This window comes from Dysidea avara, chromosome 13, assembly GCF_963678975.1.
Source record: "Dysidea avara chromosome 13, odDysAvar1.4, whole genome shotgun sequence".
Taxonomy (NCBI): Eukaryota; Metazoa; Porifera; class Demospongiae; order Dictyoceratida; family Dysideidae; genus Dysidea; species Dysidea avara.
This window is the reverse complement of record NC_089284.1, coordinates 2,819,865-2,831,564: the sequence shown is the minus strand read 5'-3', so window position 1 is coordinate 2,831,564 and position 11,700 is coordinate 2,819,865. Positions and strand designations below refer to the sequence as shown.

Below are 11,700 nucleotides of genomic sequence, written 5' to 3'. Positions count from 1 at the left end.
GTAGAGGTGTATGTTACACAATGTGTGAAAGAATCTAATAGTCGTTTAACACAAATGCTTAATGATATGTAGTGTGTGGGAGTCATTTATTTTACATTTGAGAATATTTTGTTTGATCCAGTATATACTACTGTGCAAATTTGTGTTGATATTTTAGTTTGTTTAGTGGTGCTGACAACAAAGCAGCCACATGCACAGACAGGTGTGAGCTCCTAGGGAAAGATATTCCCTGTGTCCTCTTGGAAGCTGTCCAATGATTATGCTTTTGTGGTAAATATGTTCTAGCATATAGCTAGTATATACTTGACTGGAAAAGAAAATATACCTCATGCTTGATCTGTATACAATTGGTGCATGTGTGCATTTAACAAACATTGATGATTTTGTATGCACCAAGAGCTATATTGTTTTTTTCTTCTCTAAGTGCAGTAAACAATTAATCGTGTAGATGGAAATGAAGAGAGATTAGCTTTCACTTTTATTGCATGCAGCAAAACATCAGAGATAATGCATTCTTCAATGTTTTACTTTTAGTTACATGTTTATGACTCCCTGTATTCACAGGCTTTAGCCTTTTCACAGGTCCCTAGTGGGATAGCATTCACAGATAATGTATGGAGCAGTCAACCACTCTAATAAAACAGTCAAAGTATGTTTCAACTGTAAGTAGCCACTTATAACAAGGCAGAAACCAGAGCCAGACAGTGTAAAAGAGCTAGAAAGCCTGCTTTCTGAAGCCAGACAGTGTAAAAGCTGACAGACTCTAGTTACCTTGTCAAATTATTGTTTGTACAGAAGATATTGTACCTCACTTCAGAAAGGAAGAGTTGGTCTAGTTAATGTAAATTATCAGGTTCAGCTAAGCTGATTTAATAGATGTAGTTATTATACAGTTTCAAATATTCAGTAGTATCATTATAATAAATATAGTTACGTATGTATATGTGTATATAGCATGAAGTTGGTGACTTTAGTCTAGCAATGGAACTGAAGCATTTTCTGTTGTAGTCTGCATTCTGTGGAAGATCAGAATCTTGAACACGGTGTTACTGCCAGCTGGTGGTGGTACTACTTCACTCTTCTGTGTCATCCATAACAGGCTACCCCCTGTGTAATTATTGGCTTTCATTTAACATCAACTGTTCATCTCCTGCACTATCTTCCAAGTTCATTTCTCTTGACAAGCACTATAATTTCTTTCATTCTGAAGTAACAAATTATGCATGCTATCGGTTGATGCACGAGATGGTAATATCATCATTTTAACACATTTTGGTATGCTTGGTGTGCTACACTGGGAACCATGGTAAGATTTCTGTAGAATTATATTCACTGTACTGATATGTTAGTGGGTTAAATGCGTCAGAAAAGGTGATGTATTACTGCACTGCCACAAGGTCTGACTTGATCATGACTTGGAAGAAAACTTTGACATTATCGACACCAATCACTGATCACCTATTAACAGTTCTTTATATTGTAGAGTAGAAAACTTTGTATAAAATATTGACAAATTTGGCGAATTGTCCTTTAATTCATCAAACTTTTTTCCACCAGGATGCCATCAGAGACATCCTAGGTGTGACTTGCAATTGATCCTTGACAAACTGAAACTGATCCCTTTAGATGTACAATCTACACAATGAACACTTCACTAATGAAACACACACATCCAGATTTGTAACTGACTAGTACTGGCGGAAGTCTCCATATTTCAAGCTGTTTACCAACTTGTTGATGTTTCTGACATATTTTACACAACCTATAAGGACATAATACATGGTGACTTTTCCGCACTAGGAAGAGAACTGACTAGTTATCCAATGATGCTCAACATGCATGTACTTACACATTCAATGGCAGACTGGTAGATATGGTAGGGTCCCAATTGATGGTGAAATAGTCACACTTGCTAGCAAACGTTGTATCATTGTATGTCAGCAAACAGCCTCCAGAATCTATGTATGTACATATTAAGTAATATACAGGACTGTTCAAATGCAATGTCACACTTGCACACAGTTTTTTAAAGTCTCAAGTGGACTTACTTAATTTTTAAGTGGAACAGTAGACAAGCAATGCTCACATGAGTGTTGAGCAAGTGCAATACTATGTTTGATGTATGTATGTGTAAGAAATTTCTGTGTAATGTATACTCACATAACTTCTATTCATAGCCAACTACACAGGTAAGGGATCCCCAGCTCCGTGTAAAATTCCATACATATACAGCTCATCACATTACATCATCAAACAGCACATCTACCTCCGATGGGAAATTGCTTCAATAGTACACCAATTAACATGTCAAATGTCTTACCCTCTCTTAACTACACTACATCATGGCAGGGCGTGACCAACTGGGAGGGGCACCAGTCCTGCAGCACACTGACACACCTCCTGTGTAGCCAGGAAAAGCTACTCAACACTACACAAATAATCTACACATAATCTATCTGATGCAAATTCACTTACCACACCACCTCATGGAAACTGACCTGCATCATTTACATTAGTATATGTTGTGAGTTAACTAATTGTAGCTCACTTGATGGTATTATGGTGGCCACTACTAACAGTGTATGTACGTGTAGATAGTACCATCCCAACTCCTTGCAATCCTATGGCACAACACAATCACATAATACTTGTATTATAGTTATCCAATTATACACATGCAAATATCACACTACCACATACTAACCTTCCTATTCTACTTGATGATAGAAAACTATATAGCCATCTTTGTTGGATGACTCGCATGGAGATGGTACAATGGTTACACTAAAACAACACCCAGTTACACACTAATCCACACAGGATGTCTGTTGTCATACGTTTCATCATTGAACCTGTACCACACATTGCCCCATTTGCAGTCAGCCACATAGTGACCACTGAATGGGGAGTCTCCTAGATGGTAGCAGATGGCATATAGTTTGAAGGATTGCACCAACTCCTCTACAAATAGAATGAACACAATTGATAAACTGAACTATTTTTAGTCTAACTGCACGCTACAAACTAATGGTTCACAGAGCTCGAATTGTAAAATAACATGAAGGTGTCAGTATGAAGAATGGGGAGGGGGGGGTAAGTTAGCTAACACTTCAAGCGTTGTGATTTTAACCATCAGAGTTTTAAGTCATCAGGTTGCAATATTTAATGGCAACATCTTACAAGCCCTAAGCAAAGATTATTATATTCCTTATGCCCAACAAAGTCGGTATTTGGCCACAACTAGCAGTCTCACTTCTAGCTCTTGGATGCTGGAGGTTAGTAGATAACATGACACACGTCCAATTTGCCAACTTTGACAAATCATAACTTCAAATTGAAAAAGGCTGAAATTTAGTTAGTAGTGAGCACCAACATAGCTTAGAGAATTTCAGGTTAATGTGTTTCTTTATCACTAAGTTATGGCTTTTCAAGTTCATAGAATTGGATGTGTGTGGAAGACCCCTATATATCTTTAAAATTATTACTTGACTGTTCTATTAGAATGTATGTATGACTATTCTATTCGAGTAAATCGATCTGCGACCAGATCCTGTATTCTTACATACACTGTTGGGATAGTTTGAGATAGCTCTCACTTTTTCATCAATGATAGTAACTGCATAAAAATCTGTTTTATGAGTTTTGCATTATACTTTTTAACTGCTGCAACTTCCCAAGCAGTCAACAAGGTATACTATTACCAGAAAAAATTACAAGGTATACTTTGTATACCCCATATACCTAAATTCGAGCTCTGCTAATGAAACATGTAGAACAACCATATATTATACTATCTATGTACCTGGTTGTTCAATCTGGTGTCTTCTAAATGTCAACCTGTTGGGGATGGAGATCTCTGAATGGATCTTCTGGAAGGATCCATTATTATACGTAAACCTCTTCAAATCTACAAATATAATCATCACTATAATAACAACAGCCAACAGCTACCCAACTTGCCACACCAAATATACACGTACATGAGTACGCACACTACACATAAACTGTACACACATACATACGTACATATACGCACTACACACACACACTCACATGCACGCACATGCACACACAGACACAAACACACACACTACAGACACAAATAATACTTACTAATGACCAAAACTTTTGGCATTGTTACAATGCGAGTGTATTTGATGCTCATGACTTTTTCATTACATCCATCACATCTCTACATTGAGAAGGACAAACATCACATTAAACTTTCTACATCCGTCATTTTCACAATTAACGCAAACAAGCACAATGTTTGATTAAAAACCTTACCAATAAGTTCTGGGCATCTTCCAGTACCTCAGTATTAAATAATGCTGAGATACAAGACTCCAAGTGAACCACACTACCCTGTGTAGTAGTCATAATATCATAACATCGTTTATAATAATTATAATGTTAAATAGCTCACCTCATCCTTAGGGATGGGAACATGTATACTATTAAATACTTCAAACGACGTCTTTGTGTGGTTCACATCATTTCCACACAATCTGAAGTCCTGCATCATGCCACAGAACACATCTGTAGTGCAGTCAGTACAATAACATCATTACACTAGTCTCATTTCATTTACTAACCAGCAAATGGACTATCGTTTTGCTTCTTACATAACGTCCATGCTTCATGGATGGATGTAGCTGAACAATAGCTGTGTATATGGTAAGTATCAAATATTACTCACAACATAGCTAAGATGTTTGTGTGAAAATTCATAATAAAATGTTTGAAACACATAATACATTACAGTTCCTAACTTTGCCACTTCAGCAAACAAATCTCCTCTATTAGTTTCTGTGTTCAGCCCGTCGATTAAAAATGTGAAAAAGTCATGAGCATCTTGTTGGCTATTCACAACAGTTAGTAAGTCACTCAACCGTACACAATTATTATCCTTACAGGTTTAACGCATATTCTGATCTTGTACCAGAAACGACTTGTCTCAGTTCCATTGGTGCTGCAGAGGGGAAGGAATTCCCTACCTTAACTCCCTCCCGCATCTCCAGCATTAATGAAACAAATGCTAAAAGAAATAAAGTTACATCATTAATGCATCTAATACATTTACCACTTTACCAACACTTACATGTTAAGAGATCTCCATCATAACAGGATGTTGGGGATACGTAAATACACTGTTGGTCAAGGTTGTGGAGATGCTCAGTTGCAGAAAGGCATTGTAGTATACTGTTCATGTAGCACTGTATACACAAGTGCACATAATCATGTTAAACATACTGCATACACATGGTCTTTACAGGTACAGGTTTGCACCTCTGCCTCTTAACTTGTGGGTGGTACAATATTTCATAATTCCTCTCTATAACCTGTTGTCTGAATTCCTCAATACTTTATTGCTTAAGCTTCCCCATTGTGGTCAAAAATACTACAATAATCTGTGATTACTTTATTAGAGTATTCTGTGTCCAGTTGCAGAAATTATTTTAAACTTTAGGCTGTTGGAAAATACAAGCTATTCATGTCTAGATTAAGAATTTACAGAGCGCAATCTTGTCTTTTTGCATGACAGATGCATGTATTCACCAATCATGGAACAGTATGACCAACTGATGCAAACCCACTAGTCCCTGGGAGCAAGCCACAAGTACTCTAGTTAGCAATAAACCAGCATGGATTTCTGGTAATGATCCTCCTTGTTTGAACATCTTTTATTGTAATGATCCAAAAATCATAATTTTCCTTATACTTGTTTCAATTTGTGTGCGCTTCACACAGATTAGCAAAAAAAATTACATTTCATCCATGTTGATTCACTTGTAACTTGGCAAGAACAGCTCATGTTTACACATCGCCATTCAGGAATGCTCACTGATATATACAACATCCTCAGCGAGTTCAACAGCATGCAGTGACAAGTCATCCCCAAAAGAACAATGTGAATTACTTAAATTTTAGGAATTCAGTGCAAAAAATCCTTCTGGGGCTGGAGACAAGAGGCTGTACTAAGTGTAGTGGAGGTGGAGGAGTCAGAAATCTATCTGATTCCTTTACAAGACAATACATATTCATCCAGAGTCAACACCAATAACCTTAATACAACTGCATGGGTAGATTACAGCAACACAATCTGTTTCTTGCTCAAGAAACCAACAAAAGTTGGTCACAACCAGAAACTGATCCTGAAACTTTGTGACTACAAAGTTATGCTCCAACCACAATTGACTGAGGCAACATACATGCACACACACATACACTAAACACATGCATGAATGCACAAAGATATGCAGCCTATAAATCAGTGTTGGCAAATTCTCCTGGGGGAGCTGTACCATGTCTCGCAGGGAAAAAAACGTGGGCACCTAAAAGTCTCCACCCATTATATGAGACATCAGGAGCTTGCGCCTTCGGCACTTACAAGCTCCTGGAGACATGGAGAGTTGGAATTTGTTTCCCCAAATAACACTAGGTTTCCCCAGTTCTTTGAAGTCAAAACTGTTATTATAAGTTTATAAAATTAATTATTACTAAGGGATTTACCTATGAATGAAGGTTAGTCATTTTGTACAACTAAAGGTGTAACTGAGTTTGTGTTTAAAAGGTAGTGTGGAAAGTTCGGTGTATAGAGGGCATAAAACCTACAAAGCTCAAGATATACTAAACAGCTTAGCCACGTCATAATGAGTGCACATGAATACTGTATTTTAGCTCGGTACAACAATTACTTAAAGTAGGCTAAAGAATGGCTACTTGACAGAATCTTTTGTGGCAACTTTCCTGGCTTTACAAAAGAAAATCTATAGGGTTACGTGCTAAACAGATGTTCAAGAATGCAAATGTAACATCAAGTCAAGCAAACAAGAATTCCATTTTCAAAAAAATCAGAGGTGAACTCGACAAAATGTAATACTACTTATTGAAAATACTACTTATTGAAAACATACCTGCACCCCATAAATGTTGTCACATGACCATATCAAGTCCGTAATCATAAACTATAGTCACATTCAGTGTTGGGCAAGTTACTTTGTAAAGGTAACTAGTTACATATTACTTGCAACTGAACTATTTAGTTACAGTTACATATTACCCATAAAATAAAGTAACTACAATAATATTACATATTATATTACTTTGTGTCCAGAGCCTTAAGCTGTCACGTATGAAACTACCACCTTATCATGTGACATAATTGCGTTGTTGGACAACATGCAAATCTTGGTTATAAGTAAGAAGCTGGTGAATAAGCTTCATTCAGTAGGCTCCGTTACTTCATTGTGGCCAGAGGATAACTAACGAGATCAGTAACTTCGTTACTTGTAGTAATAATATTTTTTAATACTAGACTTGTTACAGTAACTATATTACTTAGGTAACGTATTACATTTGTAAGTAAAGTAACTTGAGTTATATTACCCGTTTTTATAGCGTATTTCATTATATTACTTAATTACCACAAAAGTAAATGTTACTCCCAACACTGGTCACATAAGTCTTCGTTTCTTGTTAATAGCTCTTGTTGCATGGGCCAGGTGCTAGTAGTGCTGTGAAGCCCTTTAAATGCAAGAACTGTTCATCAAAAAAGTGCTTTGATATGGGCAAGAACAAGTGAGTTATGAGGCTTTTAAAAATATCCCATACATTTACAGTAATATAGACAATTTCCATACATTTAGTATAGACGATTTAGGCGCACAAATATGTTACAATAAACAATGCTTGTTCCAGTACTAAACCATTGGGAGTGAACACATGTTCACCAGCCTCTTTGATATTACCAATCTATTATTTGGTTGAAGCTCAGGTGAATGTGAACTGATCACGTTTCCAATCCATTATCAAACAGTATGATATATAGTACTGTTTAGTAGGGTTCCCCCTAAAGTGATGCACACCGCTAAAAATGCCACATCTAAAAACCATCATAGAAAAATCATACGTGAACCTTCACAGAATAGTCATACTCTATTCAACTTTTTCATACAGCGTTAAAAAACAAGAAAAAACTTATAGGCGTTTGGATATAGAATTTTAAACATTGTCAAAACCCACATAAGGCCTGCCTGCCTACCCTCACTGGCTGCCTGATCACAGTCACAAGGCTAGAGGCCAAATGAAGCAGTGCACAACCACCATTTTATGACACAACAACAAATTCATGGGTAGGATGTGCCTTTTGTGGTTCCAATAAATGTCTATACTTTCTGCACTTTGTTATTTCTTTTATCTTCAAGGTATTGTACCACGCCCCCAGCTTGATTTATTGTGTAGCTTAGTGGCGAGATCAAGATACTCTAATACAGCAGTCACAACAACAGTGTATTTTATAGCCAAAAAAGTTAATAAACTAGTGCAATAAAAAATAAATGAAGTAGGGCTCCAGCGATTAAAGTAGTGAAACAAGAGATGATGGTAGCACTGAGGGAAAATCCCTACTAGGCATTATAGCAATGGCCCTACTTTACATTCAAAAGATACCAGGCCTCCATTTAAACAGCTGAAAATATTATGTGAGTAAAGTTTTGAATTACAATAGTTTCATCAAGTGTCAACCTTGGAACTTCATTAGCAAGTACATGTGTACATACTTCCCACATGCATGCTGCACACACATATGAGTATACACACACACACACACACACACACACACACACACACACACACACACACACACACACACACACACACACACACACACACACACACACACACACACACACACACACACACACACACACACACACACACACACACACACACACACACACACACACACACACACACACACACACACACACACACACACACACACACACACACACACACACACACACACACACACACACACACACACACACACACACACACACACACACACACACACACACACACACACACACACACACACACACACACACACACACACACACACACACACACACACACACACACACACACACACACACACACACACACACACACACACACACACACACACACACACACACACACACACACACACACACACACACACACACACACACACACACACACACACACACACACACACACACACACACACACACACACACACACACACACACACACACACACACACACACACACACACACACACACACACACACACACACACACACACACACACACACACACACACACACACACACACACTTACGGTGTTCCCAAGATTTCGCAATCCAGTTGAGTGCTGGGGATGTTTTCGCTTCTTCTCTATCCTCCAGAAACCACGACACACGTTAACAATCTGCGATATACAAGCGGGATACGTAAAACGGAAGTAGCAAACTTAACTAGCTAAAGGAGCTAGCTATATTGTTGTCGAGATCACTAGCCTGCGTGTAGCAGACGGTTATTTGCTGGAGGCTAGTTGGAGGTTACTATAGCTACAGCTGATCGCGTGACTACTATAATATTATGCTAAAGTGACGTAACCGGCAAGCAAGATCCACCTATTATCTATGCTATTCCTATGCTTTAAATCTAACTAGCTATGTATTTGTTATTTGTGTTATAACCAATAAAAGCTTTAATCTGTGACATAACATTCTAACACAACTTGCAGCCAGCCCTACCCCTCCCCCCGAGGCTGCTTCTATAGTTACTAACTTTCTTCTTCATCTTAGACACCAAGGAGGATGCTCTTTTCGGTTTATTATCAGTGTTTGTTTCGCTCCCTTTGTAGGTCCGGCTCGTCTTGGAATGGTTGGTCTTTCCTCCGGCTTGACATCGGGGGGACGCGATCAAGTTACCAACTGAAATCAGCAATCTACTCGCTCCCAATGGATAAATGGGGGAGCAGAAGTTGTTATAGTATAATCCACTTGGATTACGAAACATTGTTGCAATGAAAACGTTGAAACTCTCAAATAATAACAGTAGCAAGTAGCACCAAACCGTCGGCAAAACGCGGACGCTAAAAGTGACGTTTTATTACTCGTTATGACTATATTTATTACGTAATACTTGATTGTTCTGTTAGAATGTATTGAGGATTCTGTAAAGAGAGCATAATATGCATGTGCACAAATAATCAACTGATCGAAATTACACTCTGCCGGACTGTGATCCAGTAATTCCAGTTAGTACTAGGCTTCCAGTTAATGTCACTAGTGGTGTACCAAGGATCACATAGTATAATTATTGTGCATTAGTCATGACTATAGCATGTTTCCAATGATACTCTCCGGTCGCAGAAATTACTTTGATGTATATATGTAACTAGCTATGAGGCTGTAGACTATAACAGTAGACTACATGACTACACCTATACATGCAGTTGTGATTGCCTCAGTGATTACACACACAAAAAAAAATCCAGCTATTAATTTTAGTCATTTTTCTGAAGGTTCACAGAGTTAGGTGTATGGTTCAATGCCAGAAATACTAATGGGTTAATATCAGGTTCCCATGACACAATGTTCCATGTGTAGTTTAACTACCACACACCAAACAGAAATGCCTTTTATATGTTACCAACTAAGTATATACTTGATTGTCTAACTATAGCTGGACCAGTTGATCTGGTATCACAGGTATATAATGAGTGAATTTTATAAACATCACTCAATTGTACTGACTCCAGTCGCTTTATTATTATTGCATAGCTAATAGCCATGTTCAGGAAAAAGGATTTAACACAATTAACAAAAGTAATGTACTTAGCAACCTAGTTTCAAAAAAAATATAGTTCCATACAACATTTGAAGTTCTGCTGAAAAAGAGAGTCAATTATGAATCACAATGGTTTTGTTTTTCATATGTGTGTGCATGGTGTATCACTGCCATACCCTCCTTATGCAATATCTTGTGTGGCATGACTATACTATTAGGTAATATGTTAGTTACATACAGCTGAATCAAAGGCTACAACATTACATGTTCAGGTGATTTGTTACATTGTTGACAGAGTTACAAGGGTGTAAAATTGCATGGTCAAAATACTCTAATACAACAGTCATAAAGTAGCAGAGATGCACATTGTTCAGAATTTGAATCAGGGACCTATCTTCCAACTGAATCAATCTTGTCAGCTATTAATCTTACAAAAAATAAGTTCTAGTTTAAAACATGGTCAATAGCTATATTAATGGAAAATCTATATATGTCCTCAACAAAATGTGCACTGTATTAGAGTAGTACAAATGCAATGCAGTAACAATTGTAAGAAAGGATGCATCCTTCAAAGGCTGGGTGAAAAGTTGTGAAATCAATAGTGGTGGCCAAGAAATAACTACAATTAAAAGTTACTGATGGACAGTCATTAATTAAATTGATTGGCATTAACATTATTTTGGATTCCCCTTGGATTTTCAACAGCTTGGCTGCTTTTGCATGGATAAAGTGAAATTTGTACAACTAATAGCAAAAAACGCAGCAATCATCAGTAATTAGGAAAAGAGAATTTCCACTAAGCTGGTTGGATTCTTCTTATATTCTCTTCTCGCATCTACAAAGCTTTCAGGAAAGGAGCAACTCACCCAATATTTACTAACCAATGCATGCCTCAACTAGACTTGTGTTTGACTACAACTAGGTTATCATGTACATAGAGTGGGAACCTGTCTTAACAGTCACATGTATAGAAAGGCCACCTCTCTATAAAGGCCAAGAGAAATTTATACACAAATCTAAAGCAGCCGGCAACCTTTGGTCCAAGGTGACCACCTTTACCAGATTCCACTGTTT

The 11,700-nt window shown here is 37.5% G+C and overlaps 1 protein-coding gene across 1 annotated transcript; it reads right to left on the bottom strand.

The window, feature by feature from the left end:
- Positions 1 to 893: 893 nt before the first annotated feature.
- On the bottom strand, positions 894 to 9,287 carry LOC136243663 (ubiquitin carboxyl-terminal hydrolase 2-like). The gene is made up of 18 exons (XM_066035203.1): positions 9,170 to 9,287; positions 5,102 to 5,216; positions 4,915 to 5,038; positions 4,773 to 4,862; positions 4,596 to 4,666; positions 4,427 to 4,539; positions 4,288 to 4,365; positions 4,114 to 4,192; positions 3,803 to 3,907; positions 2,838 to 2,961; positions 2,705 to 2,784; positions 2,549 to 2,621; positions 2,476 to 2,498; positions 2,321 to 2,428; positions 2,161 to 2,262; positions 1,850 to 1,958; positions 1,690 to 1,762; positions 894 to 1,635 (listed from the first exon to the last, which is right to left on the bottom strand). Exons 2-11 carry the CDS (start codon positions 5,208 to 5,210, stop codon positions 2,709 to 2,711), a joined length of 969 nt encoding a protein of 322 aa, XP_065891275.1. The 5' UTR covers positions 5,211 to 5,216; positions 9,170 to 9,287; the 3' UTR covers positions 894 to 1,635; positions 1,690 to 1,762; positions 1,850 to 1,958; positions 2,161 to 2,262; positions 2,321 to 2,428; positions 2,476 to 2,498; positions 2,549 to 2,621; positions 2,705 to 2,708.
- Between the last annotated feature and the right edge of the window lie 2,413 nt (positions 9,288 to 11,700).

Excerpts from the sequence above, each read along its gene's own strand:
- LOC136243663 (XM_066035203.1), bottom strand. The coding sequence starts at position 5,210 with ATGAACAGTATACTACAATGCCTTTCTGCAACTGAGCATCTCCACAAC. Across the intron at positions 3,908-4,113 it reads GCCAAAAGTTTTGGTCATTA|ATTTGAAGAGGTTTACGTAT; the intron begins GTAAGTATTATT and ends TTATATTTGTAG. Across the intron at positions 2,962-3,802 it reads ACACCAGATTGAACAACCAG|AGGAGTTGGTGCAATCCTTC; the intron begins GTACATAGATAG and ends TTCTATTTGTAG.